Below are 18,250 nucleotides of genomic sequence, written 5' to 3' on the forward strand. Positions count from 1 at the left end.
GGGGCTGCCAACCCAGGTGAGAGCTAGATCGCTACTGCCTATTCTCCCTGGCCACCGGGCCACGGAGGGGGAAAAATCCGCGGGAAACTGCGGAGCGGGGGAAGATGATTCCGGCCAGTTTTGTAAACGATATTGGTTTACAAAATGATTAGTTATTTAACAATAATTATTGCCTATTTTAAAAGTTTTAGTTTTTGATTGTTTTATCAAATGCATGTACCCAAACTACCTAGTTGCGCAGTGCCACACCCGGCCAGGCGCTTTGCACACGTAGGAGGCCGTGACTGACGTCACGCCGTTCGGAGCACTGCACTACATTGCACGCACGGGCGTGTTCGTGGCACGGCACTGATCAGGTGTTGAGGACACATAACGGCCTGTGCTCTCAGAGGGAGCACCGACGGCGGCGTCAGTATGATATTTCAAACAATTAAATACACCATTTATAAACTGAACAAATAATCAATCAGCAAAGATTCCTAACTAAAATGCAAATACCAAAACCCTTGTTTGTTTTTTTTACCTTTATGATACCTAGAAATACATAAATCTAGCTTATATATCTTGGCTGCCCATGATGGCTGCGATCTCGCCTCGTTTCATAGGCTGGAATTAACGACCTCTAATTTAATCATAAACTGGATATTCGCAATATTACTTAACCATGTGCACATCAGCGTAATTTAAGTGTAAAATTCGTAATTTTTTTAATCGTCATACCACTGTAATTTATTTTGTGGTCTCCAGTAGAACACCAACAACCCACTGGAAGTTTGATATACATTGCTGGTTCCATAGTATATCTGTCATAGATAAAGCCCTTCTATCTAATATGATAGATTATTTGTATTTAATTAAATATTACGTTATATTAAAAGAATATAAGTTGCTATTTTTGTTATTATTTTATTTAATGATTGTATTATATTATTAATACAAATATGTAACATTTTATAATAATTTAAACAATAATATAAGTTTATTATAATATAGGCTATACAGTGTTGGCCAGTGGCCACAACATAAACCAGTACGTTCAACCAGGAAGGAATAAAGAAATCATGTTGTGATTGTGTCACATCGGGAATGCGTATTTTGCTTATTATGCTTAAAATTAGTTGACAAGTGTTGATTGTGAATTGTGCTATTACCTTTTTTTTTTTACTCTAAAGTAGAAATGAGTTATTTAAGTGAACTTTCGCAATCCCAAGAATACTTAAGTTTTCGAAGTAGCATACCGCTGCGCAAAATAGTCGTTGATTCTGACAGTTCAAAGGTAGTATAGTATAGTATAGTATTGTAGTTTTATTGTCCAAGTCGACTAAAAAAATATACAATTATATTGTACATGTAATATAGGACTCGTCAAAAAGGTAAATCTGTATTGTACGGATTAGCGCCAAAAAAAATCGTACAAATATGAAATAACTTTCATTATATGCTATCTTACGTCCTCTTTTCAGAACCGCCTGCGGAGATTAAAAATTCCAATTACTTTTGGAGATATCGAATTTTTTAATATTCATTTTTTGGCGATTTTTTTTAAAAAAAAATTTTAAAAATCCGAAAATACCTTTATTCTGTGCTCTTTAACTTCCTCTTTTCATTAAACCCGGCGGAGATCAGAAATTCCAAAAAATACTTTAGGAGATATGGAATTTTTTAATTTTCGTGATGTGCACTGATGCGGCGTTCAACGGGAAGCCTACGATTCACACATCCTTCTGGACATACCCGAGTACTCACGTTGGCAAGCCTTCTTTTCTTAAAATTAGCAAGAAGTAATTAAAAATACTTTAAAACACTGTGGATGGTTGGTTATATTAGGTAAGTAAGTATAGCTACATTAAAAAAACTGTAAAATCATTTTATGGTTGCTTAGCAAATAACTTTTTAATATGTAGCTACCCAGCGCTAGGAAACCGTTTACATGATTTCACAGTATTTTTAATGTAGCTATCCTAACCAAATCAACCATCCACAATGTTTTGAAGTATTTATAATGTAGCTAACATAACCTAATTGACCATTAGTTTTCATGAGTTGCATATTTATTTACAATAAACAAAAAAAAAACCGAAGATGCACGATCGGGCGTTTGCCTCTCGTCTGTTGAAAGAAGGCTTGCCAACGTGAGTATTCGGGTATGTCCAGAAGGATGAGTGAATCGTAGGCTTCCCGCGTTCCACCATTGTTGCTTGTTTACAAGTATGATTTTTTTTTTTTTTTCGCGACGTAGTTGAACGACTACATCACGTAAAAAGAAAATTACGTGAGTTCCTACTGTTCATCCTTTTTCCCGGTTTGTTAGGTCAGGTCAGCTACATTATAAATACTTTAAAAGTAAATAACCATTAAAATTAATTTTATTATTTTTAATGTCCGTTCAGTTTCAAAGTATTTAAGTTATACTGTAGCTGACCTGACTAATCTACCTTTGTCCCGTTTTGTTAGGTCAGGTCAGTTACATTATAAATATTTAAAACTATACAAGTAAAATTAATTAATATTATTTTTAATTTCCGTTTATTTTGAAGTATTTATCATGTAACTAACCTTACCTAATGGAAAATTTCTGTTATTTAGGCATTCACGCACACACGGCAAAATATAAAATGGCGTCTGTTGAATGATTACATAGGGCTTGTATTGCAAAATAAGAACGGCGATATCTCCGAAAGTAATTGGAATTTTTTATCTCCGCAGGCGGTTTTGAAAAGAGGACGTAAAAGAGCATATAATGAAAGTTATTTCATATTTGTACGATTTTTTTTGGCGCTAATCCGTACAATACAGATTTACCGTCAAAAATATTAAACATTATGAATACACACAAGTACAATCATATACACATAAACAAAAATAATAATAAAAAACAAATAATGTACATCATATCATAATAATAATAATAATAATAATAATATTAATACATTTTAAGCATAGTTTTGCTTCCATAAAATCATTAATAGAATAAAAACTGAATTCCAACAGAAAATCTTTCAGTTTTTTTTAAATGCACAAAGTTGGTTTTCTGATTTAAAATGTGGTGGAATTTTGTTATAAAGACATATAGCAGAGTATCTCGGATTGTTTGCAAAACATTTTGTATGATGTAATAATATGAAAATTATTTTTTGTTCTAGTCAAATAATTATGTAAATTGAAATTCTGCAGTTCATTCAACTGTGAATGAGCAAATATTAAGTAATTCATAAATATATAACGATGGTAATGTTAATACACCTAAGCTTGAGGTATGATAATTTACATGGATTATTATACATACAAATCTTTTCTGTATTTGAAAAATTTTAGATGAGCTCGTGGAATTACTCCAAAGTATTATTCCATATTGTAAGTGAGGTTCAACATCAACACAACCAAAATAAATAATTTTTAAAGCATTTAGATTAGTCAGTTTTGAAAATGTTCTCATAGCAAATAATATTGAGCTCATTTTTTTAGCTAAGCAATATGAGATTTCCAATTTAAGTTCTTGTCAATATATATACCTAGTATTTTGGTTGAATTTGATTGAGATATATTATCACCATTAATCGATACAGTTTGGTCTTGCAAATTGTATAAGTTATTAAGTTTAAAATGCAGCCACGTTGTTTTTGTGTTATTAGAATTAATTCATTAGCCTTAAACCAATCTATGATGTCCCTAGTTAAAATTTTGATATTTGCAATTAAACTTAAAGGGTTATCTCCATGTATAGATATATTAGTGTCGTCAGCATATAATACAATTTTCCCACTCTTAACATTTTTAGGCAAATCGTTAACGTATATAAGAAAAAGCAAAGGTCCTACTACAGAACCCTGAGGAACACCAACAGATATGTTTTGCCTATCTGAATAACATTATATTTTATGTTGGTTAAGGGATCTATATGTTGTACTACGACTACTAGTGAACGCTGAGACAAGTTAGATGTTAACCAATTAAGCGCTGTACCTCTTACACCATATGTGCTTAACTTTTTAATTAATATGTTATGGTTTACACTATCAAAAGCCTTACTTAGGTCACAAAATAGCCCAACAGGATGATTCCTTTTGTCTAGGTCCATAGTTATATTGCCGATAAATTCATGAAGTGTAGTTTGGTACATAAATGTAGGTATATAGTTGTCAGTCTAGTAAGGGTCCTAATTCTGTCTGCTGAACGTGACACACAATTAGAATACATACTTACAGACACATTTTTTTTTTTTTTTTAAATTAACTCTAATATAGACCATTCTATAAAGGATACAGTGATTATATTTTTGGAAGGAGCGTCTTTTCTAAGCCCATTCTACAATATTACGGAATCGGAGACGGATTACGTAAACGGAGACATATTACGTAAAGGTAGATGGTTTTCACAGAATGGAATATCTACAATGGCCCGCATGCGGTCACAGGCCCGTACGGATTAGCTCAGCAACGCTCAGCTCTTCGGTTTACGTTAAGGCGGAATTACAATATCCCGTCACCTCCGTCCATCCAACTTTGCTCTATTTTAAAACATTGTGGATGGTTGATTTGGTTAGGATAGCTACATTAAAAATACTGCGAAATCATGTAAATGGTTTCCTAGCGCTGGATAACTACATATTAAAAAGTTATTTGCTAAGCAACCATGAAAGGATTTTACAGTTTTTTTAATGTAGCTATACTTACCTAATATAACCAACCATCCACAATGTTTTAAAGTATTTTTAATTACTTCTTGCTAATTTTAAGAAAAGAAGGCTTGCCAACGTGAGTATTCGGGTATGTCCAGAAAGATGAGTGAATCGTAGGCTTCCCGCTGAATGCCGCATCAGTGCACAGCATGAAAATTAAAAAATTCCATATCTCCTAAAGTATTTAGAATTTCTGATCTCCGCCGGGTTTAATGAAAAGAGGAAGTTAAAGAGTACAGAATAAAGGTATTTTTGGAATTTTAAATTTTTTTTTAACAAATATTGCCCAAATATGAAAATTAAAAATATTCGATATCTCCTAAAGTATTTGGAATTTCTTATCTCCGCAGGCGGTTATGAAAAGAGGACGTAAAAGAGCATATAATGAAAGTTATTTTATATTTGTACGATTTTTTTTTGGCGCTAATCCGTACACTACATATTTACCACCATGGTATTTCTTAAAACAGTGTTTTTAAATTTGCATGGAATATCTAGAAAAATGAAAAACTCGATAGTGGGTCGGGCTTTGAAGACATTAGACTGATTCAGGGATCGCTCCCCCTTTTCTTTGTTAACCCGGCACTCTTAGCTGCTTGCCCTGCCGCCCCAGGGCCCCCATGGTCATGGATACGGATACACCGTACATGCATAAGGGAAAGTCATTAGAGTTTTGGCTGTGATCAGAGTCTGAGGCTACCCATCCCAGCATAGTCACCTCCTCGGCCCCCTAGCTCACTCAGCTAACCAGACAAGTGGTTGTGTCCATACCATTTGACGCAGCATTGCTGATGCCTACCCCCTTCTACCACATCATTCTGGGACCCCTCAAAAAACCCAGAATACCCATGGTTCGTGGAGACCTATCCAACCTCTCCTAGCTGTCCAGGCTATTAACCGAGCTGTATTATCGCTCACTGCATCGGCTCTTCATTAGGCTAGGGAACCCCAATTCCGATCCTGCCCTAAGCGATAAGGGCACCACCACCAAGTACAAGTCCTACCCAATCAGATCCAGGGCCTTAGAGGAAACCTCAACAAGGATCCTTTCACTCCCAAGGAAACCTCCCATACTACTACCAACTTTGGTGTCTACTGGGCATAGACCGTTCGCCTACAGCTACTCCACTGGATCGACCTCATCTCTTCGGATGATCCTCCGACCTGCCGTAGCTCGGCCCGGCGGGTTTACAGCCGATTCAGGCACGGACATGCCAGGACTCTTCAAATGGTGACCACGAAAGCCTTGGCTAGGACTAACCGACTGTACCACTGCCAGCAATAACTCCGACACCTCAAGAGCAATCACCTTCCCCGCAGAGTCGGACCCACACCCGCTGGGCTATGAAGACAGAGAATATTACCATCTCCTAGTTTAGGTGCTCTTCTGATATATATATACATATATATATTGTTACGATTTACTGCGGGTTCGTAAAGGATAGCCCAATTAAAGTTTTTTATCACACACAGTTTTATTTATTGCCACTACTTATGTCACTTACAAATAATCTAAAAATGCCAATTAATCAATTGACTTAAAAATTTTGCTTCCCCAGTCACTCGTTTTCACACACCGCACACCTCGCTGGGCCACACCTCTGGCGCAACTCTCGCCACAGCACCCCTCGTGGATCTCCGCCACGGGTTTCCGTCGCCGAACTCCGCCGTTGCCGACACTTGCTTTCACCGAGGATCCGCTCAACGTCTCGCTCGGAACTTCGCTCGGGACTCCGCCGCGCCCGCGACACTATTGCGCGGAAACTCCGCAGCGGGAAAACTCCCGACTACTGAACTCACTCACTCTCTGCCCTGGAACCTTCGTCCAAGGACTTCGCCACTCTGCCGCACCTGCGGCACTATCGCCTCGGAAGCTTCGCTGCGGGAAGGCTCACGCCTGAACACTCTCTCTGAACTCCACTGACTCACTCACTATCTGCCCTGTGTCCTCGGGCATATATATATATAGGCCCCGGCGCAATTCCAGAACTCACGAGAGCAGCCGGGGCCAGTCGCGTCATACCGCGCCGACACGACGGTAGAAATCTCTCGAAACACGTGTCGGCGGCTCGCATAACTCCCAGCTGTCCGGTGTCAGTTACGTGTCAAAGGCAGGGTGCCGTGCGGGGAGTGGAGGGAAGGAGGGATGAAAGCAACAATCCTTGTTATCTTCCAGGCGCGCGCGGTGCATCTCATATTGCGGCAGCCGCCAGCCAGCTTTGCACCTGCACGTGTCCCGGCCTTGCTCACATTCGTAACAATATTGTTAAGAGTGGGGAAAACTGGTTTGTAAGGATAGCCAATTTATTTATTTATTTTTCTGATGTTTATAATACTAATGAAATCACCACACTTAATGTCTGTTCATAAATCACTGAGTATCTGTCAAGTCCACAGTTCACACACCTCACTGGAGCTAGGCTCAGGAGTGGTTCGCCCCTTGCCTCGCACCTGTCCACGCCCATAGTCTTGCACTTCTTTGTCACACACGCATGGTCCCGTCGCTCCGCGTTCGCACCGCTCGCGGGGGGGGGGGGGGGGGGGTGGTCCTCGTCTTCTTCACCGAAGTCGCGCGTCACTCAAATCGCACTTTCAGAACTCCCACAGAGACTGGCGTTGCTGCTTTCGTACCCGTTGGCTGTCTTTCTAGAACTGACTGGAGTGGTTGTGATGTGTCGTGTCATCCCGGGCCGACCTGACACTAAGCATCCAGAACAGCGACGCGTTATTCACGCCACGCCACGTGGTAGCCTCAGTAAGCCCACAGAATTCCCAGGCCTCAGAGGGAGGGATGACGGTGACAAGGAAGGAAGACGAGGGAGCAGGGGTTGGCGAGGCCGGGCTGCTCTAATCCCCGAATGTGTGCACGCATGACATCAGGGGCCGTGCAGGACCACCAGGCAGTTCAGGTACCTGGCGCACACCACTGCTTCGCCTCCCGCATTCGTAACACACATACATTAAAATTGTTTTTGTATACTACTAGGTAATGTTCCTTACCTATTCCCTAAAATGTAATTTTCTTAGTATTGTGCTCTAATGAAGAAAAAAAATTCGGTTTTCTTTAACTAACCTGTAACACATTGTTTACAAAGTCACTCGAGATACCTAGAAAAACTCAATTGTGGGGATGGCTATGAAGACCAGCGAAATTATTTTGTAAAAACGCTTAAAAATCAGGACATTTTATGAAAATTTATAATAATTTATAAAAAAATTACAAAGGAAGCATTGTAAATAATATTCAATATTATTTACTGGATTTTGCGTACAAAACATAATAAATTTTGTTGTGTGTTCACCCTTCATAAATACTGAATCTTGTAGAATTTTCTCAGGGAAAAAAGCTAATTGCATAAATCCCCTTCATTCACCTCAAAGGTGTTTTTAAATTGCACTAGATTCAAAGAAATTCAATAATGGGCAGGGCCATGAAGTAGAAAATTATTTGTGAGGTAAAACCAGTTCAATAGAGACATTGGAAACAAATAAAGGTGGACAACAATCTGAGCTCAAGCCGTAACATACGGACATCAAAGTACCTGTCATTTAGAAAACAGTTTCAGGTACGTTATATTCCTAAGAATCTCTGGAGAACCACAGGATCAAGTTAAAGCGGGTATCAGGTGTACAATATGGCCGCAACTTGAATTTCTTAGATCATTTTGCAATTTAAATAAAAATAGGATTGTGTTAAAAAAAAAAAAATACAGGAATGAATATCACCCAGATGGTTAGATATTAAAGCAGTGAAATAATGTCACTTCTCATCAACATTTAACGCGCAAGAAGGCTGAATACCGTTAGTCGTAACAACTACCGACCTGACAGTGCTGGCTGAGAGGTTGTATCACTTGTCTCCTACCAAAGTGATGCGAGTTCTGCTCCCTAGCAGGGTCAGCCATGAAATTTCATGAGCCAAGGGAAACATGGCAAATTTTGCAGTGCGCAGATGGATTTTTCTCAGAGTACTCAGACATCTACTGCATTTTTTTTTTTTTTTGCTATTCACTGCATCATTTAACTAACCCTCAGTGCTACACTTTAAAATGAGCATAGTGTGCCTGTAAATGTTCTATCTGAAATATACGCTTGATAATTTTATATACTTTTTCTTTGTTAGCTATCAACCAAAATAATTTTAGTGAAAGGATGACTCATTACTAATTACAGTTTTTCTTCTCCAAATGTTTGTTGAATACATTTTTATTATTTTTTGACAATATTATTTTAATTGTGTGGTATTTAAAAACTTCCGAATAAATGCTATTTTTCTTCATTCCCGGTTACTTGGAAAGATCCAACTTGAATTTGTCCACTGGCTGGATGCAAGAAGGCTAGTTCAAAATCTAAAAGGGTCACACAATAGTTGGGTTTGATACCCAGCGAAGCATCACAAGTAGGAAACATGGTGCGGTGAGATTGTGGATTTTCTCTGGGGTCCTCCCGTTTCTCGCGCCCATATATTCCATAAAACCTCCTCTCTCATGTCATCACACCTCACTGTCATTGGTCACCAGGGCCTGTGAAGGGTTTGGGGAGAGGGGGTAATCCCCATGGCCCGGGCTCCAGCGGAGGCCTGGAATGGAATTCGTAGGAAACCTTACAAGTAATGCAATATATGCAATAATTATTAGTGTTTTTAGATTTTTTTAAATTGTGGATATTGAAAAGTTATACGTTAATAATAGGGAGGTTGTCTGACTAAACTATTTGCCCCCAGGCTCTTAGCTTCTCTTGATGGCCCTTCTAATGATCTCATTGTCAATAAGACTATGGTATAGATCATGATTTCGTCCTTGAATTGTATTTTACACTTGAGATTGTGTAAAATTTTCATATCATCTTACCTACTGTAGTTATTCCCATTGTTTATCAAGTTGCAAGAATGACATCCTCTAATTCATTACCTGACGAGGGGAACAAGTGTCCCTCCAAAGTGTCGCTTCATTTCACACGAAATAGATAACTTAAAACTAAATAAGGAAATGTTTTGAGAAAAACTCAACAAACAGGCTAAAAGCATTCAAGATTTATAACAATCAGTGTAATTTTTTGTTACAGGGTTGGAAACTGTATGACTCCGGTCCAAAAAGTGTCAAGACACCTTTAGTTTGTTTGCCCCCAGTTAGTGGGACCGCTGATGTTTTCTTTAAGCAACTTCTACCCCTTAGTGCTAAAGGAATTCGGGTTATAGCGGTAAGGTATTCTACTTCCAGTCCTATGTTTAGATTGTAATGTGAAATTGTTAAATCACTGTATTTACTTTACAAATGTTCACAGCATGGTGATGAAATAAGTGACAAGGAAACATTTTAAGTTATAACTTAGCTCAACTCAGTTTCCTTTACCAAAGAAGGAGCTAACTGCAATATCTCATTTAAATGCAAGGAGTTAGCTCATGCAACAAAACTCATTAACTTCGACAGAATATTTTACAATTTGAGAGGGCCTTCAAGGCAATGAGAACTTTGAAATTATAGTGTGGTGCTTCGAACCACTTGTTTACTGACTTAGGGCTCAAAAGGCAGAAATCAAACCTATTAGTGTACAGGGTTTGTCCATAAAGTAATATGACTGGCTGCTCCTCGGAGCTCAAGTCGCCGTGAGGGCAGTCCCCAGCGGGGAGATTTGTGGTGGGGGGTCAAAACTAAGCAATGGACCTAATGGAAGTACCTCCAAGCTCTGACGTAGTGGGGATCACACGTGGCGCATAGGCTGTATTTTAGTTTTTTCTACGACAGAATAAGTCCAAAATGGAGCGTTCGCTGGAGCAGCGCTACGTGATTAAATTTTGCTTTTGCCTGGGCAAAACCGCTTCCAAGACGCTTGCTTTGGTTAAGGAGGCTTACAAAGACGATGCCTTGTCAAGGGCCTAGGTTTTTCGGTGGTTCAGTGAGTTCAAGAATGGACGGGAGACAGTTGAAGACTTGGAGCAATCTGGACGACCTTAAACAAGTGGTTTGGATGAAAATGTGGCCAAGATAAAAAAATCTCCTGGACTCCGATCATTGTTTGAGTTTAAGATTAATTGACGAAAACCTAAACATGTTGAAAACAACAGTTCACAAAATTATTTCTCAAAATTTGAACATGCCGAATATTTGCGCGAAAATGGTGCCAAAAATGTTGAGTCACGAACAAAAACAACGAGGAATTAACGTTTCCCATGAGATGTTTGAGCAGTTGGAAAGTGAACCAGACTAGACAACGTAACAACAGGCAATGAATCATGGGTGTTCCAGTATGGCCCCGAAACCAAGGGCCAAAGTTCGGAGTAGCACACCTCAATCTTCCCGCACCCCAAGGAAAGGAGAATGTTAAAGGTAAAGACAATGTTCATTGTCTTTTCTGACAAGCGTGGGATGGACCACAAAGAATTTGTATCTCCGGGACAAACCGCCAATGTCTTTTTCTACAAAGAAGTCCTTGCGCACCTGCACAGAGCTGTCAAACGGAAACGACCGGAGCTGGCAGATTGCTGGAACCTCCCCAACGACAACGCTCCAGCCCACACCACCTTCATTTGAGCATCGACCTGGCCCGGTTAGGGGTTGCAACCTTGCGGCAGCCACCGTACAGCCCGGATGTGAGCCCACCAGACTTCATCCTGTTCCTAAAGCTCAAGAGAATCATGAAAGATCACAGTTTCGAAGATGTTCCCACCATCCAACGTGCTGTAACAGACTCTGGAAGAGGTTGTGGCAGCTGACTTCCAGGGAGCCTTATCAGCGTGGGAATCACGTTGACAAAGTGTGTACCAATGCCCAAGGAGACTTTTGAAGAATTTTAAAAATATGTACCGATCACTTACCAGACCTAGTCTCATTACTTTATGGACAAATCCTGTAGCGCATTGGGCCACTGAGATACCTTTTTACTGTAAGTACCTACTGATGTTACTTACAGTATTTGGTTTATTTCTGCTGCTGTATTTGTGTTTCGCCACTGATTTCAATTTAATTCTGTGTGTACGTATTTTATTTGTATTGGTTTTTGAACTCTCCCAGTTCATTGTAAGTTTGTTATGATTTCAGTTATGTTGATTATTATTTGAGTGTCATCATTTTTACTTCCTGATGAATTTTTTCAGTGTTATGTATAATTAGGGACTTCAAGTATTTTTATTTGTGATTCCTACCTTCTTTATAACTCAGTTTAATTTAACAAGATTGTGTTCTAACCTCCATCATCTTTGCATATTTTTCTCTAACTGCACGCATAGACTGTGTTTCTTGTGTTTGCTTATTGGATTGATTTTGGTAACTAAGGAGTGGCGTATAAAAAGAGGATTTACGTGGAAGCATTCGCCACGCCTGAATTGCTGCATGCATGTGGTCATTGGCATATCTTAAAAATTTAAAACATTTTTATGGACATAACTATTGCTGGTTTTTACTGTATGTCATAGAGAAACCACAAGAATGGGCAAGGAAAATGAATACATAAACACACAAAAAAAAAAGCCAAAATCAGCCAATGTCAAATGTGTGAATGCTTAGACAGCACCGAGAATTCTATAATCTGATACGTTCAAGTATTTCTATGTGATGGTTTATTTTTTTCATTTTTGAAAACCTGTAGACGCTTCCCCCACTGCCTATCATCTAATCTTCAAAATCTAAGAGGTCCACACGACGCTCAAGCAAATCCCCATTTAGCCTCATTGGCACCCATATTACAAGATACGTAGCGCTATAAATCTGTCATCCAACGTTACAACTAAAGTGTGACACATCTATTAACATTAGATATAGAGAGACCTGTCAGATTAGTTACTTCAGATTGATGACAAAGTGAGGGTAGTTCCCTTGCAAAGTTAATGTGTTTTTATTTATGTTTATTTTAATTTTAAATTTTTCTCGTACTGTAAAGTTTAAACTTTTTTTTAATATATCATTATTTCTAAAATATATCATTCTCGTTCCAAAATTAGGTAAATCTGTATTGTACGGATTAGCACCAAAAAAAATCGTACAAATATGAAATAACTTTCATTATATGCTATCTTACGTCCTCTTTTCAGAACCGCCTGCGGAGATAAAAAATTCCAATTACTTTTGGAGATATCGAATTTTTTAATATTCATTTTTTGGCGATTTTTTTTTAAAAAAAATTTAAAAATCCGAAAATACCTTTATTCTGTGCTCTTTAACTTCCTCTTTTCATTAAACCCGGCGGAGATCAGAAATTCCAAATACTTTAGGAGATATTGAATTTTTTAATTTCCTTTTGTGCACTGCTGCGGCGTTGAGAGGGAAGCCTACGATTCACACATCTTTCTGGACATACCCGAATACTCACGTTGGCAAGCCTTCTTTTCTTAAAATTAGCAAGAAGTAATTAAAAATACTTTAAAACATTGTATATGGTTGGTTATATTAGGTAAGTATAGCTACATTAAAAAAACTGTAAAATCATTTTATGGTTGCTTAGCAAATAACATTTTAATATGTAGCTATCCAGCACTAGGAAACCGTTTACATGATTTCACAGTATTTTTAATGTAGCTATCCTAACCAAATCAACCATCCACAATGTTTTGAAGTATTTATAATGTAGCTAACAACCTAATTGACCATTAGTTTTCATGAGTTGCATATTTATTTACAATAAACAAAAAAAAAAAAAACCGAAGATGCACGATCGGGCGTTTGCCTCTCGTCTGTTGAAAGGCTTGCCAACGTGAGTATTCGGGTATGTCCAGAAGGATGAGTGAATCGTAGGCTTCCCGCGTTTCACCATTGTTGCTTGTTTACAAGAATGATTTTTTTTTTTTTTTTTCGCGACGTAGTTGAACGACTACATCACGTAAAAAGAAAATTACGTGAGTTCCTACTGTTCATCCTTTTTCCCGGTTTGTTAGGTCAGGTCAGCTACATTATAAATACTTTATAACTAAACAACCATTAAAATTAATTTTTATTATTTTTAATGACCGTTCAGTTTCAAAGTATTTATACTGTAGCTGACCTGACCTAATCTACCTTTGTCCCGTTTTGTTAGGTCAGGTCAGTTACATTATAAATACTTAAAACTATACAAGTAAAATTAATTGATATTATTATTAATTTCCGTTTATTTTGAAGTATTTATCATGTAACTAACCTTACATAATGGAAAAATTCTGTTATTTAGGCATTCACGCACACACGGCAAAATATAAAATGGCGTCTGTTGAATGATTACATAGGGCTTGTATTGCAAAATAAGAACGGCGATATCTCCAAAAGTAATTGGAATTTTTAATCTCCGCAGGCAGTTTTGAAAATAGGACGTAAAAGAGCATATAATGAAAGTTATTTCATATTTGTACGATTTTTTTTGGCGCTAATCCGTACAATACAGATTTACCCAAAATTAAATTTGGTAGACTGTTACTAACTTAGAGTATTAACCTTTTTTTTTTTCACACAAATTAAAATTGATTGTTTTTAGTTTTAATAAAAAAAGTTTATAAACTTTTTAATTTTTTTTTTTTTTCCTACATTGCTCATATGGCATCTCAAATTGTAGCTATTTTCAAGAGCTTTTAAATGAGCCCTTCTCAAGTTTTCTTGTTATAATAGTTATAAAAAAACAAAAGCAATTTTAGTGAACCAATGTTAACCAAAAATATCAGTATTTTTTTAATTTTTTATAATTAAAAAAAATATATATTCACGCAAAATATTTAGATGATACATATTTTTAAATTACTTGGAACAATGTAAGTACCAAAATCTAAGACAATGAGGTTAAATTTTTATATTTTTATTGTCGATTTGACAGGAAATTGCCCATTGCCATCTCAAATAGAAACTCAAATCGGTGAATTTAGGTAGACTACACTCAGGCAGAAAAATATTGAACCATAACCATGTAAACTGTTTACATTCTAGTAACTTAATATGTTTTGTAATTGTTTCTCGTGACGTGTCTTGCTGTATTTAAATTCTTCTAATATGCAATACCGTGTTAATTATTTTTAACAGCATGGTGATAACAGGCCACTGTCATTCACATCACTTGCCTCCCGCCAAGGGGATCTGAGTTTGATTCCCAGTGGGGTCTGACTCACATTTTTTACAAGTGGGGAACATGGCAGATGTTGCAGTGAGTGGGTTTTCTTGGAGTTCTTGTTTCCCCCACCCATTCATTCCATCATTGCTTCATCATCTCACCACCTTTCATCGTCTCTAGTGACCTCGATGACGATGTGTTGACATGAACGGCTGTGCCTAACTAGACCATCTCTTTGTTTGTAAAAAAATTAGTTTCTGTTTAAAGCCAGGTGAAAACTTTCATACGAATGCATGGTATTGTACACGTGTATATCCTGTATAGTATTATACTTATAAATGGATGTTCATCAAGTTCCTCAAAAGTCATATTTTACAAAATAGTTGTGAAGTATCCTGGGGGTTTTAATGAACACTAAAGATTGATAGTTAAATGTGTCACTTTTTGAAGTGAAACTTCTAATGCAACTTCCAACGAGGTTGCGTTAAACGTTTAACGCTACCATGGAGGGGGTATGATAGCACTGTTGCGTTAAACGTTCAACGCTCCTGGGGAGGGGGAATAGAAAGAGACAGAGCGAGAGTGAATGCATGGCACTGGAACGCATGCGCGAGCGTTAGCAACGAGTAGCGTCCAATATTCCAACGCAAGAGGGAGAGAGAAAGAAAGATACACAAAGGTAGAAAATAGGAGAGAGAAAGAGAGTGAGTCGGTAGATCCCAAGCACATACGCGTGGTATTCTTGCTATGCATTGTAAGCAATGTTAATAAAGTTTGTCTTAAAGAAACAATATGATTTCACTAAAAATCAATTTCTACCCCATCCTATTTTCATTTCCACATTACGAAGTTTCACTTCTTCCGCACGGAAGGACTCCACGCACTATTTTTTTTTGTTTGTACAACTGTTTCACATGCTTCTCAAAGTCTTCATGGTTAAGAATTTTGACTAGTGGAATTCATTAGGCACACACAATTTCATTTTGCAGGCAGAACATCCTGTGTACTGGGATGTCGGAGAATGGTGTGAAGGATTTAAGAAACTTCTTGACTACTTGGGCCTGGCGAAAGTACATTTGTTTGGAGCTTCCCTAGGTAAGCAGTATAGATAAATATTTTTTGATCAAAACCATAGGCAATACTTTTTTTTTTTATGTCCTTGCTTTTTCTAAAGCTGTACTTAGAAAGCCAATTTTGTAGAAGCACAGGATTGGAAATAATTTGATATTACTTTTATGCGTTAAACTGTGCTTAGGTTTTTTTTAGGTAGATTTCAACTAAATACTACCTATTGATGCTGTTACCATGGTGCAACTTCCAGAACATTTTTATATAGTTTTCCGTTTCATGGTCCATAGACCCCAAAACCATTGTCAACTCAAAAGTGTGTGTGTGTGTGTGTGTACATACAAACACACACACACATATATATCACAATTTTTTGGACGCAATAACTGCCGCAATTTTCCATAAATCACTTCCAAACTGATACATAAAATCTAGTAGTGGTAAAGCTCGGTCGAGTTCGTTAATGGGCAACATCTGACCAAAGGGATAGAAATGGGGAAGGTTTTTTTGAAAAACAGAAACATCTCTGTAACTCTCATAATATGTCAAATATCACATTCGTTTGAAAGTATTATAACTCGTAAGAGTAATACCAAACACTTTTGTCTGAATAAGTTTTTGATACAACCAATCATAACTGCAAGGGGTTGAAAAACAAGGGTTGAAGGACCAAAAAATCATAACTCCTTTGTAGGCACAACATTGAATAATGTACAAATTTTTTGTAAGTCTTATAATTTTTTATCTTAAACTTTTGTCTGAAACCATTTTTGATTAGATGAACCATTGCTGCATGGGGTTGAAAAAACGAGGGGTAGTATTTTAAGAAAATGTGCGCATGAAGTCCACTTTATATAAAATAATTAAATTTCTTGCTTATTAGTTATAGATAAAGATAAATCAATAATTTTTTTTAATAGAAGAGATAATAATTGAGAATAATAAGGACGTGGGTATGATCTCAAATGAAATAACTCTTTTCCACACAAATAAATAAATTGTAGATTCTTTGAATAAAATAAGTACTAAAATGTTTTTCTTGTTTATTTTCAACAAACTTTGATTTTAAATAATTCTTAAACTTGAAGCTTGCCAATAATTAGGTAGTTTATGCAGCTTAACTAATTGTCCGAATGACGTGAGGAGTCTGATGTAGGTATCTGGCATGTGAAAGGACCACATGGTATACGAATAGGACGTAGCTCAACGCTACTTTGTTTAGCCACAGTTACCCACAGCTTCACCCCTATCTAGAAATATTCATGCCTCTTAGTTGAACTTAGCATATTAACACACTCGTGGGCTCGTAACTATAATACGGTGTGTGATTTAGTTAATCAAATAATAATTCGTAACAAATAATTATCCATGTCAAACTAAAGTGTAAAAAGCATTATACCAGCAGAAATATTTAGTTACACAGCTAACATAATGAACTTGGTGCAAATTTAATTTGTAACTGTAAGTTTTAGTGGTTAATTTAATGCCTACCAGTCTTTGTAACAGTTATTTTTATATTTTGTATAGAAATTTAATTTTTAAATGCCAGAGACGATCTTGAGATAATCATCATTTTTTGAATTGTTTTCCTCTTATCTTCCTAGCCCGCTTAAGGAAGTTTTAAAACCATATCTTCATTTTCAAACTTTATTATTATGTAAGTGAAAGAATTAGAAGTTCACCTAATATTTTTTATTTTAAAGTATGATCAGTGTCATGTCTTTTGAAGTCCTGTAGAGCACCTTTTAGCTACAAATTACTTTAAGAATTAGATTTGTAAAAATGTTTCCATTGCCAGCATGCCTTTCAAATGTAAACTTGTAATAAAATAAATTTAACTGTTGGACAATAATGTTTCAATCTTCGTGACTTTTGTGTCAGGGTTGGTGATCACATTGTCTGGAGTGCAGTTTCTAAGAGCTTGTAATGTAAGCATCCATGCAGTGAACCACATCTTCAAGTTCGATGGCAGTGTTGGTTAGTGAGTGCATGATCATCATGTTAATTTGAGTGTACTTTTACACGCTTCATAACAACATGAGACTGCAGAAGTAACAAAAGCTAGAACACGGGCAAATAAAACGTGTGAGACCAAGGATCTACCCAGGGTGGGCAAGTTGGGAAAAATTTAAATAAGGAGAAAGAAGCTGTAGTTTGAGAAGATTTTAAACTAATCCTAACACGGTATTAAAAAAAAAATTGTTTAGTAAATAGTAGTCTTGTGTTATTTTAAATTATTGTATTGCAACATGGACTCCACCTCAATGAAAGAGATTGAATACTAAAAAAATCCCCCACCTCACCCCCTTCTGATGAATTCTAAAAAATACTCCTCCCTCCCCCTATTCCTAGGCCCCTTCTGTTTTTATCTGGATGTGGCCTTAGGTGAAGCAACACCCACAAATAAAACCTACAGGAAGAAACAAAATGATGCAGAACTACACATCAATAGTGTTCTGGTTGTCTTAATAGTGATATCACTGCTAAGATCTAGGTTGATTT

General features: G+C 37.1%; 1 protein-coding gene across 4 annotated transcripts in view; it reads left to right on the forward strand.

Annotated features, from left to right (window-relative positions):
- Positions 1 to 1,029: 1,029 nt before the first annotated feature.
- The window catches only part of LOC134541704 (maspardin-like), a 33,632-nt gene continuing 16,411 nt past the window's right edge, over positions 1,030 to 18,250 (forward strand). The window contains exons 1-4 of one of the 4 annotated variants that reach the window (XM_063385348.1): positions 1,168 to 1,276; positions 7,329 to 7,587; positions 9,743 to 9,877; positions 15,670 to 15,775. In XM_063385348.1, the coding sequence (XP_063241418.1) occupies positions 7,537 to 7,587; positions 9,743 to 9,877; positions 15,670 to 15,775 (292 nt within the window). In that variant the 5' untranslated portion in view covers positions 1,168 to 1,276; positions 7,329 to 7,536. Of the gene's footprint in view, positions 1,277 to 7,328; positions 7,588 to 9,742; positions 9,878 to 15,669; positions 15,776 to 18,250 lie in introns of all 4 variants that reach the window. The other 3 variants (XM_063385347.1, XM_063385346.1, XM_063385349.1) reach the window with 3 other exon arrangements.

Source organism: Bacillus rossius, assembly GCF_032445375.1.
Source record: "Bacillus rossius redtenbacheri isolate Brsri chromosome 4 unlocalized genomic scaffold, Brsri_v3 Brsri_v3_scf4_1, whole genome shotgun sequence".
Taxonomy (NCBI): domain Eukaryota; kingdom Metazoa; phylum Arthropoda; class Insecta; order Phasmatodea; family Bacillidae; genus Bacillus; species Bacillus rossius.